The sequence below is a fragment of the Strix uralensis genome, chromosome 10, assembly GCF_047716275.1.
Source record: "Strix uralensis isolate ZFMK-TIS-50842 chromosome 10, bStrUra1, whole genome shotgun sequence".
Taxonomy (NCBI): domain Eukaryota; kingdom Metazoa; phylum Chordata; class Aves; order Strigiformes; family Strigidae; genus Strix; species Strix uralensis.
Window position 1 is genome coordinate 13,703,475 of NC_133981.1, and position 20,733 is coordinate 13,724,207.

Here is a 20,733-nt window from a genome sequence, read left to right on the forward strand (position 1 = left end):
CAGAGCTACACAACTATCTGCTATTGATACAGCACATTTACAGCCCATTCACTGCATCAAAAGGGAAAGCTCGCAGGTACTTAAGTTTTGCAGGATTCTAATTTTCCTGCCGATCCAGCAGAGTTGAGGACCTTGGGCAGTACGCAGCCCCTGGACTACCATTACCTTTAGCCAGGCGGCCATCGTGCAGTGAATGAGCATGTCAGCCCCACAGCCCCCTGCCTAAAATGTGTAATCGTGCTTTAAAGCCAAGACAGCGATTCTGCCGGGCAGCCCCCCGCCGCTGCCCAGGCCCCCACACACCAGCACTGCTCCAAGCCACAACAAAGCAAACCAGAACGGGCACCTCCTCAGGTTTTATTATTTATCACATTCCTCTTTATAGCTAGATCTCAAGTTTTATGTTCTAATAGTATTGACAGAGTTTTTTGAGGCTATTTCCTATGTATGACAGTGGATATCATTAACATAGTGAAGAAAATGAAGTGCTGCTAACTCAAATATAATTAAAACATAGCAATAAAAACCTCCAAGGGATGCTCAACAGCTGATGCAAACTGATCTACATGAATTTCAGACACATTGACCATTATGCACGCAAACATTTTTAATCTTCTCTGGCTAACTGCACAAAATGTAAATCTGTCTTGTATTAATTGCTATAATTAAAAGGCAGACTAAAAGCAGAAGTCAAGAATTACTCTCTTTCAAAAGGTTTACTTTCAGTAAAAACCAACCAAACAAAATCAGCTTCCTGTTTTTCCTCTGCATCTACTTACCTCAGTGGATTCACTACAGTTTATATTCACCACAGATTTAGCCCGTTCTAAACAAAACCACTGCCAGCTACCATGGTTTGGGGAGGAGTATTTTTTGGAGGAGTACAGTCCCAATTACAGCCACAATCTGAAGTCAAAAGACATGCAACCTTCAATCTTTAAAAGATTTTGTGCTTTCTTTGTGGTATTCCCAATGAAAGGCTATGACCAAAGCTGCAGGGCTCGGTAAGAACATCTTTGAGTATTTTGCTTACAGGCTGTATTTTTAAAAACCTACCCTGTTGTTCAGTTTTACTTTAATTTTATTGCATTGCTGTATTTCATTATAAAACTCCATCATCTTCTAAGACAGACAAGATTTTTTCATGCTAATATTTATTTTAAAGCTAGAATACTTAATGTCCATCGACCTTCCAATTTCTTTCAAATTTCATTACTTTAAACTGAAATAATGACACATACTAATGAGTAAGTTTACATGGATATATTTTTTTTAAAAAAGCAAGTTTCTGTAGAACAGAAGTCCACCCCACGCCTCCCCTGGAGCTGAGCTAGGAACCAGAGCATCAGCATCTGCCCAACCCCAAGCAAAACGTCGTCCTGCGACTGCTCCCAGAGCGCGGTTCCACACAGACCCACGTCCTGCCGCGGCACGGGAGCCCACCCGGAGCTCCAGCAGGACTCCGGCACTTCATGCCCCATCCCAGAGCTAGACGGCCCACAGTGCTGTAACAAAATACATCAGCACACCAATCTGGTTATTTTAAGGCAGTCTGAATGACAGCTATGCAAAAATTCAGCATTTTATTAAGTACCCAGATACATTGAAAACTGGGAAAAACTAAGTATTTCTCAGTGCTAAGCCTTTTGCATGGTTTTAAGCTTCACACTGCTGCAGCGTTAGCTCTTCTTCCGCTTGCTCTTGGGAAGCAGTTGATTGATTTCTGGCATTCCGGGCAGATGCAACTTTCTTTTGTTAACTCTCAGATCCAGAAGACTGCCACTGGAAAAAAAAAAATAAAAAAAAAAAATGGAAAATTGGGTTTTGAAGATGCTCTAAACACAGCAAATTCTGAAGGGTGTATTAAAGCGCTGTAAGCAGTACGTGGGCACACAGATATGTGTGTTACTGGTGATGGTGAAGAGAAATACTGCTCTGTCTTCTTGTTCAAAGAAGATGACAGCACCCAAGAGCCATCCTGCTCACCCTGAGCCCGCAGGGACGGGGGAGTGGCAGTGCCTCTCCTCCTGTCACCAGGGACTGCTTTGGAGCAGTTAAGGGGCGGCAGCAACCTTTCAAATTCCTTGTCCATAAATGAGAAGAGCCTCTGGTGCTGATGAAACCATGATTACGTTCTATCAGAAAAGGTTGACTTGAAACAGAGTCATCCTCAGCGGCACAGCCACCGAGGAAAAGGACAAGTGGTTTTGGTCACGGTTACCCAAGAAGGAAACAGGCTCTCTTTGCCAGAGGCTCTTCTCGTTTATGGACAAAGAATTTTCCACTGGAAACTCAAAGAAGTGTTTTCTTTTTAGTCATAGAGTTAATTTTAAAGAAAAAAAAATTGTTAAACCAGCCATATTTAAATTAAGCAGCTCATTTCCATCACCCAGCCTTGAAACTTTAAATTCCATGTAGTGTTGACATGAAAGATATTGCTCATCCATCAATAGCTATTACTAATTAAGCATTCCTTATAATTGCACTCTTTTTTTTTTTTTTACCATTTGCTAGGATGAAACCATCCTGCAGGAACTATTCATTTGGCTTAAACTGGGAATTCACAACTGAAAACAACAATGGAAAACTCTCAAATGCCAAAGTCCATGTCTCTGTTGACTGCCACAAGACAGATACTAAAAGAGATTAACAGGAACGACTTGTATTTCAGAGCTCAGTTCAGCACCACACTGGAAACAGAGCTCCTGCATCTGAGACCATTAACCGCGTCCAGGAAGGTCAGCGCAAATCCCAACACCATCAGGTTTAGTCTGTCCTGCCGGAGACAGCGGTGTGATTAAACACACGTACCTGCAGAGCACAGGAGGAAGAGATGATGCATATGCATCACCCTATCCAACCCGCCCCGGTCCTCAGCGCTACAAACCTTACACGTGTGATTTCCATAATGCATGACGGCCGAAGGCCAAGGCCTTCCCCTCCCAGCTGCACCCTCCGCTCCCTGGTTTCCATCCCCTGCACCCACCAGTAGAGAGGATCACTCATTTTAACCTAGAAGCAGCTACGGTTTTAAAAGTTAATGAAACCAGATATTAACAGAACCTCTTTCTATGTGTCACCTTTTTCTCTGCTGTTCACAATTTTGCATTATTTAAATTCAAGGCAAATGCTGAGGTTGAGTTTTGTGAAATCTCCGATTACAGTAACACACCGCCAAAGGCAGTCCCACGCCGAACCAAAACGCACAGGCTAACTGATGAAAGGATTCATAAACAGCTACACAGATGTTTTACGAGTGCCATGATACAAATATTTTTTTTTCATTTAAATTAAGCTCTAAAGCAGCCATTTTCAACCAAACCCAAGGGATCTGTTGTGCTTTGTATCCACTGTACCTAGCTCTTGTACATGGGCTGTATCTTCCATTCTAGGTCAAGGAGAATTTGCCCATCTCCATCCGGCTCTGCAGTTGTATGACAGCAAAGGATAATTAACCTCGACAGTTAGGTCGTTATCAGCCACTGGTGAATGACACTGGAGCAGCATGCTCCTTTGGGACAGAGTAAGACATGGAAGCGACACACTAACCCTCCTCCAGAGCACGTGGCTTTGGCCACTGGTGAATGAAGGATCCCAAGCTGGGTGGACAACCTCATTAAGAATCAACAATCACCTCTTAATCCCCTTTGCTCTTCCCACCCCAGGGCTCTGCTGGCTCATTACATCCTCCAAACCAGCTGGAGCCCTTCAGCTGCACCCACTTGGTACCCAGCGGCCATGGCCTTGACATGGAGTTTCCCCCCAACAAGACACCTCCCCAGGTGTACTGCTCCCAACCGCCACAGTAAATTAATCTTAACCGTCCTTTTAATGACGGCAATAGCTAAGCAAATTAACACTAGGAGACTGTGGAATCCTCACCACCGAGCATCTACATCAACCCATTAAATAAAGGCCCAGCAGCCCCTCTCCCACCATCGCATGTACAGGATTTATGAAGATTTATTAAGAGTTCCCAAACTCCATCTGATATTATTTTTACTATAGTTACAAGGAATACAAATGACTGCACCTGCAAAGCTTTAGACAGAAAAATATTTTCTTATTCATCCGACACCTCTGTGGGTTTGTCTTGACCTGAACTTAAGCATGCCACATGTCAGCTAACACCTTCAGACAAGAACACACATATCCTCAAGGTCTGGGGAAAAACAAGGAGTATTGCCAATCCCAACTACTCTAGAAAGTGTAATACAGACCCCAAAATGACACAGAAAATTAATTTTATCTTTGTCTTCTAAAATCAATCTCCAGATCGTTTTCTCTATAAGTTTTCCACTCCATCAGTGGTTGCACACTGCAGACACATGCTCATCTCGTTGGCCCAGCTCCCTTCTTTCGTAGGCAGCCTCCTCCACTGCTCCATCTGGAGCAGAGGGCCCTTCCTACAGAGCAGCACTTTTTTTTGAACCTAGTGACTTGACTTACTCTCCTGAAGTGCAAAGGGTACAAGATTAAAAACAAAAACAAACAAACAAATCTTTTGATTACAAAATATGTAATCATTCACAAAAATATGATTCAGAGATTTGCACTTCTTCCCAAACCATCACTAAGCAGACTGATACTGTCATCTGCAGACACAAAAATGGGTTAAACAAGCAATTGTTGCCTGGAGGTTTTGTTTAATAAGGCAATTTCTGAACGGAGGGTCCTTGTCAGTGTAATACTAAATGCTCATCAAGTCATGAACCTGCAAAGTCTTAGGCATGCATATAATCCGGTATGTCAGTCACATACTGGAGTCAAGAAAGCTATGCAGATATATAGCTGTTGCCAGGAGCAGGTCACTTATGATTCACATTTTTATGCCTTACCTATTAACACTTACCTGCACAAAGATGCTTGCTCAGGATCAGGAACATAAGTTATATCTGATGGATTAAAACCTTACTCTGTTTCTGAACTGGAATTTAAAGCCACTTGTCTGCCAATAAAAATTAAGTCACCAACAGCACAGACTAATAAGTATGGTTCATGGGGAAAAACAGGCAACGATTCGGGTATACCTATTCAACTCAAGGAATGGGAGGCAGAAACCATAGAAAAAAAGACCTGGTTGAAATGGCTGAAGGACTTGGTTTGTGGAGCCAGACAGGGCTGAAGTAAATGTGCTCTTCTGCAAGCAGCAAGTCAACACTCAGGGATCAAGTGACAAATGAATCTGGTTAATTAATACACAGTATCTTGCTAATGTGGGACTGCTGCTTAAATAGTCTCCAGAAAGTTAAGAGTTAAAGGTCATTTTGATTGAGTTAGGGATGTTCTTCACCCAAAGAAGAAGGAAGTCAACTACTTCAATAACTAACTACAGAAGAGCAAAGGAGCATTTAACTCCAAACTGTCTTACAGCAGAATACTTTAAAAGCACATGGAAAAAGCATCTCTCCACTGCATGGCTGAAAAGACACACTGAACTAGGACAAAAATGAGTGTGTTCTGATCTTGGGAATGCTTTCCGTACCCAGGAGCTTTCTTTTTAAGAATGAAGGCAGTATTCAGAAGCCTTCCGAGCTCTGCACGGCACTGTTAGGCATTTCAGAAGGTCTGAGCATCACAGGCAGAGGAAGCTACTCAGTGGCACTGTGTCCATGCTGCAGAGACTCTGGCACGGCACAGCCAGTGCCCAAACCCAACCGGGACACCCGTGGCAAGCAAAAGGGACCAGTTGTGGCACAGCGCGGCAAGGAGCCCACGCCGCAGCGTGTCCTGCGCCTCGGGAAGCTCCTGGGAGCCCCACGGCCCCTCCTCACACATCTCCTTGAGCAATAAGGACACAAGACTGATTACTTCAGGGGTTTTAAAATAGACTCAACTTTGTGTTAGGTTCATTTTAATTAGGGTAAGAACATTTCTGTACTCCTAGACTTTGATCCACTGGTCACGTGGCATAGTGCCACCAATATTAAAAACACAAAGCAAATGTACTTGACCTTCTACAGAAACGTGCAAATGTTAGTACTTTGGTAAGTCAGATCCCTTCCCACATCTTATGGTGCATTTTGTAACAATGAGGTTTGCTTGCCCAGGGACAAGAAGATCCTGACTACACACTACACAGTCACTTATCCCCACCTTGGGTCAAGTCAGGTACAGAGAAGTTGCGATGACATTTCTAGCACCCTGCCTTACCTTAGGGATGAAGTTGTTTCTCACAACACCAAAGTACACTTTCAAGTAGGCAGGGATCTTGAATTGCAACAGTGCACAATTCAGGACTGATTGTCCTTTTTGTCCCTTTTTTTTTTACATTCATTTTCTCCACACAACAGAGTCATATAGGAAATATATCCACCAGGTATCATTTTCAGAATTTCATTAAACGCTCTACAGAAAATCTGCAACTATATTTAGGAGTTAAACTGAGCCATGAGTGAACGGCAAAGTCACTATAACAGCCTTTCATCAAACCCCACATTAATTTTTAGGCATTCAGATCTGATACTGCCCAAGGAACTGACGAAAACCTGCAGTTAAGTTGGCATCATCAATCACCTTTTGACATCTGCATCAGAGAACCGTGACACCTTTCATAAGTGCTCACCAAGGGGTTACTGAGAGTCTGAAGGGCTGCCTCAATTTCATCAGATACAGAGTGATACAAACTTATGTCATCCCAACTATATTATTCCACAGTCACTGGTTTTGTTACTTAACAGGTAAGAAAAAACAAGACAATAAATGCTTTTGAAAGCTCAGAGAACACTGAAATTGTGCCTAAGTAAGTTTCAGGAAAGGAAAGACGTCTTCCTAAAAATGAACTCCAAATTGCCACTAAAATATCCCTACACTGCTCCATTTGTGCACTTCTGCAAACAGATAGCAAAGATGTCATATACAAATACCTGGGTTTATTTTTGAGTATTATCTTCTAATCTGTGTCAAAATGAGACAATTAGTAGAAATGAAAAAAAACTCTAGGGAGTTTATATAATGTCTCAATTTTCATTAAAATCTTAAAAAATACTATTTATTCTAAATGCAGAATATGAATGTTTAGTGCTTCTTTATTAGATCTGTCACGTCAATGAAAATGCTCAACAAAACACCATTCCCACTGAAAAAGGCATAATAGCCTGGTTCAGGACTTCCTCTGTTCACGAGTCTCTCGCTGTCTCCTAGGACACAACTGCACCTAGAGAAGCTGGTACGGTCAGACCCACTTCAGCTTAACACCCGAACAGACGAGAAGGCTGCTCCCAGAAATCGAAGCTACAGATTTCAATCAAGACCCAGCCGTTCCATCTCACTTTTGACATTTTTTCATCTGTTCAGGGCACATAAAGGGTCAGCATGAGTTTTAAGCTTGTTTTACAGATCTAATTCTCTTTCAGAGACCTTCAGTCCGCAACTGTACAAAACCTGCAACTCTCCCACTAAGAACACTGGCAAAAACAAAAAGCTCACAAAATGGGCAGTGGAAAAACCCAGCCCTGCTCATGTCTCCCAACAGCACCACAGAGACCACCCCCGGTTCCAGGCAGGAACACTGAACGGAGTGTTCCCTCTGGCCCAACCACGTGCTGGGCACCCCCGCACTGGCCGGGCACACCCCAGAGGATGCTCACTGCTCCCCCCGCGGAGGGAGGGAGGAGGGGAGTTAAAAAGCAGTGATCATTCCCTCTCCCAGGAATGCACTCCCTGAATGAAGTAAATTGAAATTATTGAGCCACACTTTCACTCCTGAGCAAAGAGCAGACTGTTCTTATTCCTTCCACTGAAGCTTTAGTTTGAATTTAGCCCTTCCAGAGACACAAGAAACCCCAAATCCAAACTGTGGAAAAGCACAAAAGGTAGGTATTTTTTAGAAGGACTGAAAATCATATTTGACAAAAATGAGTCACTTAGATAAAGTGTCAGCTAACAAAACAATCCTGCTTTTAAGGATCACACTCTGGAACAATATTGGCTTGTCCTTTAGTATGTAAAACTAAGAGCAATAATAAGGATTTGCATCTAAAATACAAGGAAAGTATAAAGACGTATTTTCTCCATGATCACACCTGTATCTAAATGAAGACCCTTTCCCTTGGTCTTGCTCTGCAGGGAGCCTCAGCCAGTTCCATCACTAGACCCATCACCAGGGAGGGCACCTACGTACCTCAAAAGTGAGATTCTGTAGGGCAGCACACAGTAACGCTTTGAAATGTTCAGCCCTCGCACTCCAATATCACATAATGCCATTTGGGATTTCCAGACACTAAAATACATAAAAGTCTGAATATGGACTATTTAAAAGTATTCTCATCAGTACAAAATGTGCACTTGAGCCTAAGCTACACACAGACCATCACTACATCTTTCAAGTTTCAGCAAGAAACTTCAAACAGCTAATGAAAAGGCATATCTAGCCCAGGAATTCAAGTTGGCTGTTAGCTACAGGCTTTCGTGCTACATGGAAAAACCTACTTCTGATAATACTCAACCACTGGCAAACGTTTAATGTACTCCAGAGGCAAGGCAGCAATATAACTCAAAGCTGATAGTTTAAGTATCTGGAAGGCTAAACTAGAACACAACATACTGCAAAGATAAACAACATTCAAACTACCAATTTTGCTAATGTGTCACTTCACAAAGAGCATTCACCAGCAGCTGCACCTTCCCCTCCATTTTTGGTTTTTTGTTTGTTTTTGAGAATTTGCAAAATACAACTACCCTTGCAAGAATAAATTATTTAGGACACAGAATGAAGCAAAAATCTCATTTAGTTTAAGGCTAGCTTTACTGTTTTGTATTCTGCCCATCTCTGGCTTTGATGCCTGCATTTTTCCAGAGCAGAATGGTAATTACCTTATGTTCAAAAGTGTATTAAAACACAAAGCCAAAAACTGGAGCTTCTATATCACTTGGTTCTCTTGTTTTGCAAATATCTGGTTATTAACTCATAAAATTAAAGTAAGAGAGATTATATCCTTCTGGCATAACCCAGCTTTTATAAAACCTGAGCTGGTTATGAAAGATACCATCTGTCCGTTCTTTGGTACGCTGGTCTGGGCCTCCCCATGGCACGTTTGCCAAAGCAGAGCCCTTGTCTGACCTGCCGTGCCCCTCAGCATCCCGCAGGACACCGCTCTGCAACAAACTGAAAGAGGAACTTCCGTGAAAGTGTAGCTCTGCTTTTCTTAACATTCTCCTGCACTTATCAACCTGGCCAAGGTTTATTACCACTCAACATAAACAAACCCACTGAATGACTGAGAAGTTTCCTGGGTGAAGGAAATTATCACAGGTACAAATGATTTTGCTATGGATACATATCATAACTAACGTTAACATCCATTACTGCTAGGCAGAAACGCTCCATTAACGAACTCTAGTACTGTTTTCATTATTGACATTCCCATTTCTTTTTCCACTAAAGAACATGTTTTTCCAACTCATGCAAGAAGGCACCGATGCCAAACCCTTAAGCCACAGCATATTATCTCCTGTACTGCAGAGAAAATTCTGCCAATTGGCATCTCCAGAATGGAGCTCAGGGAGTACGAAAAAAGAATAGACAATAATTTGATTGTACCATCACCAAAATTAATTGCAAATCACTCTCTGCTGATAAAAAAACTATAGTGCACCATCTGCAAGTTTGGAGCTGACAGTCTCCAAAGATATGGAAAATATGACTGGGAAGGTGAAGACTGTTAGCCTTGCCATTCACTTTTACAAAATTTCTCAAAAATACTTTTAAACTGGATGTTTTTAACATGTATGGTAGACTAGCTACTACCTACAAATTTAAAGCTAGATGTAATATATAGAAGTCATATATTCCAGGCACTACATGGATAATTAAAATCTCATCAAAAGTATGTTAATTATCCTCCTACAGGAAGCACAAAATCATCAAAACCTAAGTTTTCCCTCAATAAAAGAGGCTGCAATTAATTCTTATAGAAAATAATGAGGAAGTATACAGTTCCCCATGGTAATTAATTACAGTTCTACCATTAAGTGCAAGCTTGTTTTAAAAATATATACCTCTTGCTACCATTATTCATGCTGGTGCTGTTGCAGAACAACTCACTCCATGGCTGTGATCTCCTGGAGAGTTGCTGAGGAGAGGGGCTCCAAAGAGGAGGATAGCGGTGGGGAACCCTTCTGAAAACATAAAAAAACCCGCAGCAAAACCGCCAGCCGAGAAGGCAGAAGCCCAGGGAAGAGGGAGAGCCTCAAGCCGCCTCCCCCTAAGCGGGAAGAGTGAGCTGGGAGCGAGGGCAGGGGGGACTCAGAGTGGGCAGAGCCTGGAGTGACGACACCCAACGGCCCTCACGTACAAGAGCAGCCCCCGGGGAGCACGAGCGACCAGGAGCGCAGCAACAGGACAGGCAAACAGGGCACAGCGTGGCAGAAGGGCTTCAGCAATCAAGGATAACAAGAAATGTTTCTCTAAGTATGTCAACAGCAAAAGAAAGACCAGGGAGAGCCTCCATCCCCTGCTAGACACGGGAGGAAACATGGTAACAAGTGATGAGGAAAAGGCTGAGGTGCCTAATGCCTTCTTTGCCTCAGTCTTTAATAACAAGACCAGTTGTACTGAGGGAATCCAGCCTCCTCAGCCAGAAGACAGAGACTGGGAGAACGACCCCCCCCACAATCCAGGAGGAGATAGTCAGTGACCTGCTGCATCACACAGACACACACAAGTCTATGGGACAGGATGGGATACACCCGAGGGTGCTGAAGGAGCTGGCTGGGGTGCTCACCAAGCCGCTCTCCATCATTTACCAGCAGTCCTGGCTGACCGGGGAGATTGGAAATCAGCCAATGTGATGCCCATATATAAGAAGGGTTGGAAGGATGATCTGGGAAATTACAGGCCTGTCAGCCTGACTTTGGTGCCCGGGAAGCTGATGGAGCAGCTCATCCTGAGTACCATCACACAACACATGCGGGACAACCAGATGATCAGGCCCAGTCAGCATGGGTTTATGAAAGGCAGCTCCTGCTTGACAAACCTGATCTCCTTCTACGACAGGGTGACCTGCTTATTGGATGAGGGAAAGGCTGTGGATGTTGTCTACCTTGACTTTAGTAAGGCCTTTGACACTGTTTCCCACAGCATTCTCCTGGTGTAACTGGCTGCTCGAGGCTTGGATGGGCACACGCTTTGTTGGGTAAAATACTGGCTGGATGGCCGGGCCCAAAGAGTTGGGGTGAATGGAGTTAAGTCCAGTTGGTGCCTGTACTTGGCACTGGTGAGGCCGCACCTCGATTACTGTGTTCAGTTTTGGGCCCCTCACTACAAAAAGAACATTGAATTACTCGAGCGTGTCCAGAGAAGGGCAACGAAGCTGGTGCAGGGTCTGGAGCACATGTCGTACAAGGAGCGGCTGAGGGAACTGGGGTTGTTTAGTCTGGAGAAGAGGAGGCTGAGGGGAGACCTCATCACCCTCTACAACTACCTGAAAGGAGGTTGCAGAGAGATGGGGATGAGTCTCTTTAATAAAGTAAGAAGCGACAGGACAAGAGGGAATGGCCTCAAGTTGCACCAGGGAAGGTTTAGACTGGATATTAGGAAGCATTTCTTCCCAGAAGGGGTTGTTGGGCATTGGAATGGGCTGCCCAGGGCAGTGGTGGAGTCCCCATCCCTGGAGGTGTTCAAGAGTTGGGTCAACATAGCGCTGAGGGATCTGGTGTAGTTGGGAACTGTCAATGTTAAGTTAATGGTTGGACTAGATTATCTTCAAAGTCTTTTCCAACCTTGATGATTCTGTGATTCTGTGACTGCTTCCAAGCCCTTGCACAAATCAGCAGAGCCCCACAACACCCACAGGGCACAACTTCCAGCCGCAGTCACTCCACAACTGTGGAGATTCTCCAAGAACCTGACTTTTCAGAGGCATTTGCAGAAAACATGCAGGATTCCACAAACTGGAAATTACTGACCTAAATCAGTCACAATGACTTTACCACTCATATATTCTGCTTACTTGTCAGAGGATGCTGAACATGCTTCAGGCCCTTGCAGATCTCTCAAAATGTCTGAACAGGAGCTGAAGGGGAAAATAAAACCAGATGTAAGTTACTTTAGCAACACCTGCAGCAAAGTAGGGCTCTACTTCGCAAAGGCAGTACAATCCATAGAGTAGACTGAACCCTCCACACAGCACTGGCAATGAGAAATCACTTCAATCAACAGCACAGTCCAGAAAGCTTTGTCTCTGCATCACATAATTTTCAGAGTTATTACTGGGTCTCATTTTCATTATTTAACACACATGACAATTCTCTCTGTTCATGTCTGCTTGTTGGTAGCTACAATAGCTTTATATTCACAGGCACCAGACAATTTTGCCAGAGAGGATGTGCAAGATACTTCAGTGGGTAAAGTACAGATACAACATTTCAAAGAGTGAAGCACTTTCAACCTCAAAACTCAAGGCTTAAGTGTGAGCTCACATTTTGACAAAAAAACCCCAAATCAACATCAAAGAAAAAACCTTCACATGGAAATTGTTAGTGACAAAAATCCAAACTGCCAAGACTGTCGGCGCATCCAGATAAAAGCCAAGTGAAACTTTGCCAGCCACCACAGTAACTCATCACACGAACGGAGGTGGCTCATGCCGAGCTGCTTGAAGCAAGTTTGCCTTGTCAGACCTTCTGAGGAAAAGGCACAACTAGAAAAGAGATGAAAGCATACACTGCACAGGGTCATAACAATCTTCAGCTTCTATCTACCCCTGAAGTAAAATGGTTTTGTTCTGTGGCTTGATCACGTATTCTGAAAAGAATACAACTGACCATTGAAAGATGTATTTTATAAAGCTACTTGTTTCTTAATTAAAATAATTAATTTAAAACTGTAATGGATGCTTTTCTTAGAAAAGGGAAAAAACTTTTTTAAAAAGACTTACTTGAAAAGATTATTTAGTTTTTCATCTTCACACAATTCGACATTCTAACATGACAAGGAAAATATTTATTTTCTAAGCCAGTATTTATATACTTACAGTACGGAACACAATAGGTCAAACTCAGTACCAGTGCTGGGCAGGTGAGAAGCTTCAATATAAAGGATTTAAGATGGTAGCTCAAAATAAATAAATTAATTAATAAGAACCACCCTACATCATGAGTGTTATGGCAATAAACTACCAACCTGGCTAACAATGGAATTGAACAACTCCACAAAATCTTTATGTTTATTCTGTTTCTTTTAAACACTTAGGCCTATATAAAATTTAAACATATCTTTTAAGCTTTCTTGTAGCGAAGAGTTGTTCGATGCTCACTGGACTAGGGGCTAAGCACCCAGCTGCAAAGCTGAGGAACAGCTCCATCACAAAATCAGGGTTCACAACAGCTCCTAAAGGAACCTGTCTCATGTGCCTCCTCGAGGCACTAATGTGACACGGGTGCTTACCAGCTGTGCCCTCAGCAATAATGGAGCAGAATTTGGCTTGCTACATCTGTATGTATTTTACAGTAGTCACAGAGGCTACTTAAATCAGGGCGTTGTTAAATTTAGCTATCACTATTGCATCAACTTTGGAAGAATCCATGTGTGTGTAGATATATGCACGCATGCACATACACACGTATGTAATCAACTACAAGTATGAGCTGTGCCATCAGTCAGATCTCTTCACATGCTCAAAGTCAAAAAAAAAAAAACCAACCAAAACTACACAGATTACTTCAGCCTGTATTTTAAATTATAAGAAAATTTTGTCAAATTTCAATAAAATCTGAATTAAATGAACACAATACGCTGGTCAATTATTGACAACTTTCATTGTAGACTCTGTGATATAAACTATTGCAAAGTTCTCAAGTATATGCCAAATTGCAGGGTTACAGAAATCAACTAAAAAGTCAGAAATTGTTTTCTAAAAACTATCTTTCAAAAAGATGCCTGTCAGCTCCAACAGTCTCTATGTTATTGCAGAAATTACATAACAAACTATGTTACACAAACATCTGGGAGATTTTAGTGTAAACTATGGGACAGCAGTTGGATACCAGTTCTCTTGGATTTACTTTAAAGGTTTCACAATAAAATTAATCCCCTGTTTGTTAGAGGAGAGCAGACATAAATTGTAAAGATACATCCCTCAAGCCAGAACTTTATACACAGATATCAGTGTGTTTACATGTTTGTTCAAAACACATATTAAGGAAAACAGCCCAAAAATACTCATTCTTACAGGACAGATTCCAGCATGGCAAAGCAGAGTCCTGATAATACAGACTGCTGCTGAAGTTTACAAATGGTATTTCTGCCAGAAAAAAACAGTTTTAACAAACAACATGTCTCATACTAGAGAGGCTGTCTTTGTCTAGAAGACCCACGTAGTGATTTTACTGGGCAGTTTTCAAAGGCAGAGCCACATTGCCAGTCCCTGGGACAGGGGAAGGCGAGAGCTGCTCGCTGTGCGGGTACCACGGCCGCTGCCCACTTTTGCCATCCCAGCACTGTTTGTGCTGGCTGGAGACCACTCTGTGCAAACACACGGTGAACAGCGCTCCTTACCACGAACTGCAGGTGACTGACTGTGCACCATCTCTGTTGGAGAGTCACAAATTAAAAAGCAAGAACCGCTTTGCACACAACTTCCATGTCCCAGGTGCAGGACAGAAGTCTAACATCTTGGCTCATTACCTCGTTCACAGATTTTTGAGAACAGGAGTCAGAAGTTCACCAAACACTTAATAGTCATAACATATGGCATAATTACAGAGAAGATAATAATTCAAACGGGAGAAGGAGACACCAGCCAGCGTGTCCTTGCACTGGGAATGGAGCAGCACTTCCACCATCAGAATGTGCCCAACGTGGAGCCAGGGCTGAGCCGCAGAGATCTCCACACCCTCAGTGTAACGCACCAGAAAACACCAGCTCCTAGCACACACTGGAAATCACATGCAAACACAGCCCCCTTTTTTTTTTTTTAAAAAAAGCTTTTCTTAAATAAATTAATAAATGGCATGCAACTTGTATAAGATGGCAGGATTTTTTTCATCCGTTACCATTTTGTCTCCTCCTGTTTCCTGTTCCCCTCTCTGCAGTGAGATTCACCAGATGTTTCTGCAGTGATGAGTACAGAATCATCAACAGGATTTCAAGGGGGAAAAACACCACCAGATTGGATTAGAGAAACCTTTAACATATGTACATTTAGTCATAACAATAAAAAGGAAAAAGATACCAGAAATATACACAAAGCACTAGTGCCATATGGAGAAAATTATTTTGAAACAAAATGGATTTAAAAGTTTTGTGTGCAATTTTAGAAACTCTTCAATGATTCCCCAAGAACTTTCATGAACTGTTGATAAATTACAACATTACCCAACAAAACAATTTTAATATGGAAACAAAGTCACCTGAAATTAAAAGCAGTGACTGTGTTTATAGGGAAAAATGTTTTATCCCTACACCGACCAGCAATACCTCTGCTTACAGTAACTGGAAGAGAAGCCAGCACAGCCCAAGCCCCAGCGCCACGCGTGAGTGCTGGGGTGGAGGCGAGGAAGCCCCAGGACACGGTCAATGGCAGGATGAGGGTCACCGTGGCTTCCTTAAAGCATGAGCTAAACAGGGCTACGTCTTGGCAAGGCAGCTGTCTGCTGGACCCGTTACCGAGCTTGCCTCTTCCCATGGCCTGGGCTCAGGCAACCATTTAAATTTTTTATTTCAGCACCAAATCAAATACGAAATGTTCAAATGAAAAACATGGTAAAACATGCTATAAAACAATGGTGGATGCGGAAAGTTTTGAAGTCCAGCATTTTTTTTTTACTATCAAAACCATAAGGCCATCAAAAACTCATTTTCAGCACGCAAACTGGATGCCCAAGGAATGAGTTATTATCATACTTCTAAATCCTACTCCGATGTTCCAGTTACATTTAAAAAAAGAGGGGGAGGAGGACAAGGGGCTATTTGTGTGCTTTTAGTCTCCTAAAATAGAAAAAGAACAGGTTTGATGCCTGAACATGATGTACTTCCTTGCCTTGAAAAATGTAGCATTATTATCATTTATCACTGTTTGTCACAAGCAAACAATAAAAGTGAAAAAATCTGGCTAACACTCAGAACAATAATGCAAGTTCATAACTTGCATGTGTAATTCAGTCTGTGACTACCAAATGATTTTAAAACCGAGCACAAAATGTACCACAGTGAGTTCCCACCTTAGCCTATACGTGTAGATGTGAGTAGGCTATCAACTCAAGAGTAACCCAAGTCCCCCAGCGAACCAAATCAGCTCTTAGGCTCTACTTGCGTTCAGAGACTGAGGATACACGTGACGTAACTGTACAAAACCAAGCTGCAGGGTTATGAATTTTTCAACTGTAGCTAAAAAGCCCCTTGTTTCTGAATTTCTTCAAACAATCCCTTGTTCCAAACCAGTCACTCAACAAAACAGTTCTCTGCATCTAGTCTCTCTTAAATATCAATTTCTTTTACAAAGACCAAGCAATTGCTCAATTTTGAGTTGAAGTAATTATATACCTTTGTTTCACATGCAGGGGAAAAGAATTGTTTGAAAATTAAAAAAAACCCCTTAAATATGGCAGTTGAAAAACAATTATCAAAAAACATTTTTAACTAAGCAAAAGAAATTCTGACCACCAACTGAATTCATATTTTAAAATAAATCTTTTTTCCCCCTGAAGAAAACTCCTAAGCTCTTCTTATCATTGAATGATTAGCCCTTAAACTGAAGAAAATTAATTAAATAAAAAGAAACAGCTACCTCATTATGTTGTTTCTATAAATTTTTGTCTAGGGGACCCAAAGACATCACAGAATTTCAAATAGTTTTGTTAATTTCTTCAGTATTTTCTGTCTTTTTGATGCCCCATAGATATCTACCTACACTGAAGCCAGACAAAGCAAAACACATCTTCAGACTTTTATTCAGACTCCAAATCCATCACAATTTCCCACAAGAGGTTTTCTGTCCTTTTCTGTAATAAAGGTCATTATTCTATCTTAAGATTTTACATATCCGTTCCAGATGAGTAAATCTGTATGGCAAAACCATTAAAAGTTATGAAACATAACTGCTCAAGATGCCACAGGCTGACAGACAAGGTGACAGGGTGTGAAGAGCTTTCATTTCCTGCACTACTTTGTGTCTCCACAGTGAGAAAAGTGCAGCTCCAGTGACTCGGGCAATTCCCCAACTCTGCCTCACTCTTCCACAGGACTAGTTTCTTCTGAGCACTTATAGACAACCAACCAAGAGTAAACTATTCCTTTCTTGACCATCATTTGGATTTGACTTCCACCCACTTCCCCCCCGCCTTTTTTTTGTTGTTAAGATAAACACACCACCTTAAAATAGAGAGAAAAAAGCTGACGTAAGTGTGAAGAACACATCTTGTTCTAAAAATGAAGGGAGCAAATGTCTCTTTGAATTTGTTTATTTTAAGGCAGATTAAGTTCCTTCTTGGCTTCACGGTGAACAGCCAGTGTCCTTTAATCAGGCCATCTTGCTGTGCATGATGTACTTAGCTTTGGCACATGCATTCTGCATTTTTTTCCTCAATGCTGCCATCAGAAACAAGCTGCAGCCTGTCTCATTTTACCAATGTCATTTGAAGGTGAATGCCCAGTTGCAAAGAGTGAAGGAAAATGGTTTTCTCCACCTTGCAATCCTGCTTCCACTTTGACTTGCCTGTGATAAATAGTATGATCTTGGTGCTGAGGTGGCTGCAAGTCCTGTGTTACAACCCTTTACCATAAAGTCTTCCTGGCTTCCCAGTACCTTCCCAAACCATGCACCCCTGGCACCCCGAGCATGGCTTCACCTTCCTGTCTTTAGAGGACAGCAGGTTTGCTGGTCTTAGACCTTCCCCAGGACTCCCCCAGAAAGCTCTCATCTATACTAAACCTTACACAGGTTCTACTGTTTTTCTTGACTCTTTCCAGACTTTCTGTGGCCTTCCCTGCAGCTCCAGAGCATGTCATTAAGGCTCTGCCTTTAGAAAAGGAAAAGACCTGCTGGATCTACCTTACCTGCTTTCCTTAGGAGTGTGCCGACAGTTGGGCCATCCAGGCTAACGCACTAGAGAGCACTGGTGTACCATCACTTCTGTTTTCAGGGCTCAGACATGCAGACCCCATGGCTCTACACTAGGGACTGATGTCCTCCCAGATACATGTCGTATATCATCACTTTTCATATCTGAGGTCATCAGCTGTTACCGTTTGAAATAACTTCTCCGGACCGTCTCCACCATGTCTCACAGTTCTTGGCTATTTGTTGTGGCTCACAGTTTTTGGAAGAAAGGTATCAATCGGCAGCATAGCAGAGAAGTGTCATCATCCTTCCACAATGAACCCGTATTTGAGGCCAAAAATCAAAGATAAAACACTCCTAACATTGTAATATATATCATCTCTGAGTCAAAGGAGTTCAAGATTTATTAACTTGAAAATGTACTAAAGAACTGAAAAAAGCAGTTATTCCCGTGATCGACGCATTTTCATATACTTCTCTCATTTCACAGTGATGGCCAGCCTCGGGATCAGGACAATGCTTTCTTTAAACTCAGACTGAAGCAACTGCCAGGGAAGAGCTTACACAGCTTTTTCAACCGCTCTGTCCTGTCAACGGTGTCTTTGACAAATTGATGCCTACTGAGAGGTTTTCAGAGGATTGCTGCCATCCAGTGAACTCCAGACTAACTGAAGCACAACTCCCTATTTCTACCTCTTCTTCTGCTGATGAACGAAAGCCCAAATTCTGCAATGCACATAAATCCAAGAATAAGTGACCAGCTAAATCCAGATCTTAGATCCCGATCAAGAGCCAAAAAGCCCCACTTATTGCAAATAAGGTCCCTTACTTGGGCATGAATCTCAGCAGGCAGACACTGCAGTTGCTCTGAGTATTCCAACAAGAGAGATTGATACGAGCTGCAGATATAGCACTTTGCGACCCAGATTTCAAAATTAAGTCACCATGTTTCAGTGTACACCTTAATACCTCACACAAAGGCAACAATATATACCAACTACTGTTGCAAGTCTTCCACTCTAGTCATCAAGAACTGACATTTTTTTCTAACACAAAGTTTTAAAGAAAAATAATTTGGTTTAAAAACTGATTATCCCCATTATATAAAATCCTTTTAATAGAATATTTCCTCTGCATAGTTCATTAACTGGCTTATCATTGTCCCACCTAGTTTCTTTTCTAATTTCCCTATTGTTTAAGTAGTTGCACAAAATTTGGCTTCAGTCCCAGAAAGTAAAAACGCAACGGGACTATTTATCTGGAGCACTAAAGCTCTATGAAAGCTTTATGTATGACTTCATAGCTTCAAAAAATTATCCTCTAAAAGCCATGGCTTTGTTTCAGTATTTATCTGTTATACACATTTTGCTCTCTTGGTGGGATCATCAATTTATGAAGAGACCAAACATGTTTGGGTCAACGGCATTGCCTCCATGCATGGCCTGTACCTTTTTCCCAGCAGGTGTAAAATTTTAATTTTATCAATTAAAGTATCAAGTTTTGAATAATATCAGTACCTCAGTGATTATTGTATAAGGTATGAATTTCTAATATTGACCAACTGCTCCCTTAGCAAATATTGATATGAGATCGACAAAAAACAGAAGGTCTTATGAAGGAGAAAACATAAGAATCGTTAATTTACTGGCATCATCTTTTTACAGAGCAACCATTTCAACTATCCAACTTCAAGATTGTTTTGTTATATTCTATATGCTGCTCAAAAATCCTAATTTTCTTTCAATCCATCATAACATCAGCCCTCCATTTAGAAGTGCTCTCTTCATAAAAACACAGCACGCAGATTTGGATTTCCAAATATATTTCAAGTTTTGACATTTCAATGTGAAAAACATTTACCCTTGTCAAAGGATATCCTCTTATTATCAGAAATAAAATACAAGCCTTCAGAAAATCATTACTTGGTACAATAGCACAATGCTACTTAAACTCTCAAAATCTAAATCATTCTTTTTTGATTCGTGCTATATTTATTTCACTACAATTAACAAAACATTAACCCTATGGCAACCACAGAGTGGCAAAACACATCTCTCATTCAGTTTATCTGACTACATCTACTTTTTACAATCCCTGCAGATCTTGCCACAATCCAGGTCCATTCTGATTATACCAGAAATGTGTGAGCAGCATACTGGGAGCGTGAACACCCAGAGCTCTGCAGCCTGAAGCCAGTCCATGGACACGGCAGAACCTGACAGGTCTCAAAGGGCCAAAGACCTGGGTATTGCACCGCCACCTCAGAGCTGCTGTTTTTTCAGAGCAGCTATCAGGAACAGAAACAGTAAAGATGAAAAACACGTTTAATTCTTTTTTATAAGCGTTCCTCCACATCAGTCTTTGGGGAGGGGTGATCCCTGCAACCTCTGTTTGTTTCCTAGAAAACACACTGAATTGTTCTTCAGAAAGGTACAGGTTGGCACAGAGAACACTGTGGTCAAACGAGAGGGGCTGTCCATGCATCACAAGGGATCTCCTGTCACTTCAGCTAAGCTTTCACTGTATTATTATCGCTGTTTTTACCTCTCTAAGCAGAGTATAAAACCAGGGGTTTGGATGTAAAGGATGAGAATCTACAGCGTGTAATGCCCTAAGGCACGCCCCAGAGCCCAACTGCCCATCAGCTGAGTCTAATACACAATAGGGGGGAAGGGGTGACCAAAAAAAAAAGCACCCCCAAAAAACCACCCAAAAAACCCCCCAAAAGCCCCAC

The 20,733-nt window shown here is 41.9% G+C and overlaps 1 protein-coding gene across 4 annotated transcripts in view; it reads right to left on the minus strand.

Annotated features, from left to right (window-relative positions):
• Positions 1-1,248: 1,248 nt before the first annotated feature.
• Positions 1,249-20,733, minus strand: part of RAD18 (RAD18 E3 ubiquitin protein ligase) — a 57,994-nt gene continuing 38,509 nt past the window's right edge. The window contains exons 12-14 of one of the 4 annotated variants that reach the window (XM_074879235.1): positions 11,952-12,014; positions 10,000-10,119; positions 1,249-1,782 (exon numbers count right to left, since the gene is read on the minus strand). In XM_074879235.1, the coding sequence (XP_074735336.1) occupies positions 1,680-1,782; positions 10,000-10,119; positions 11,952-12,014 (286 nt within the window). In that variant the 3' untranslated portion in view covers positions 1,249-1,679. The other 3 variants (XM_074879236.1, XM_074879237.1, XM_074879238.1) reach the window with 3 other exon arrangements.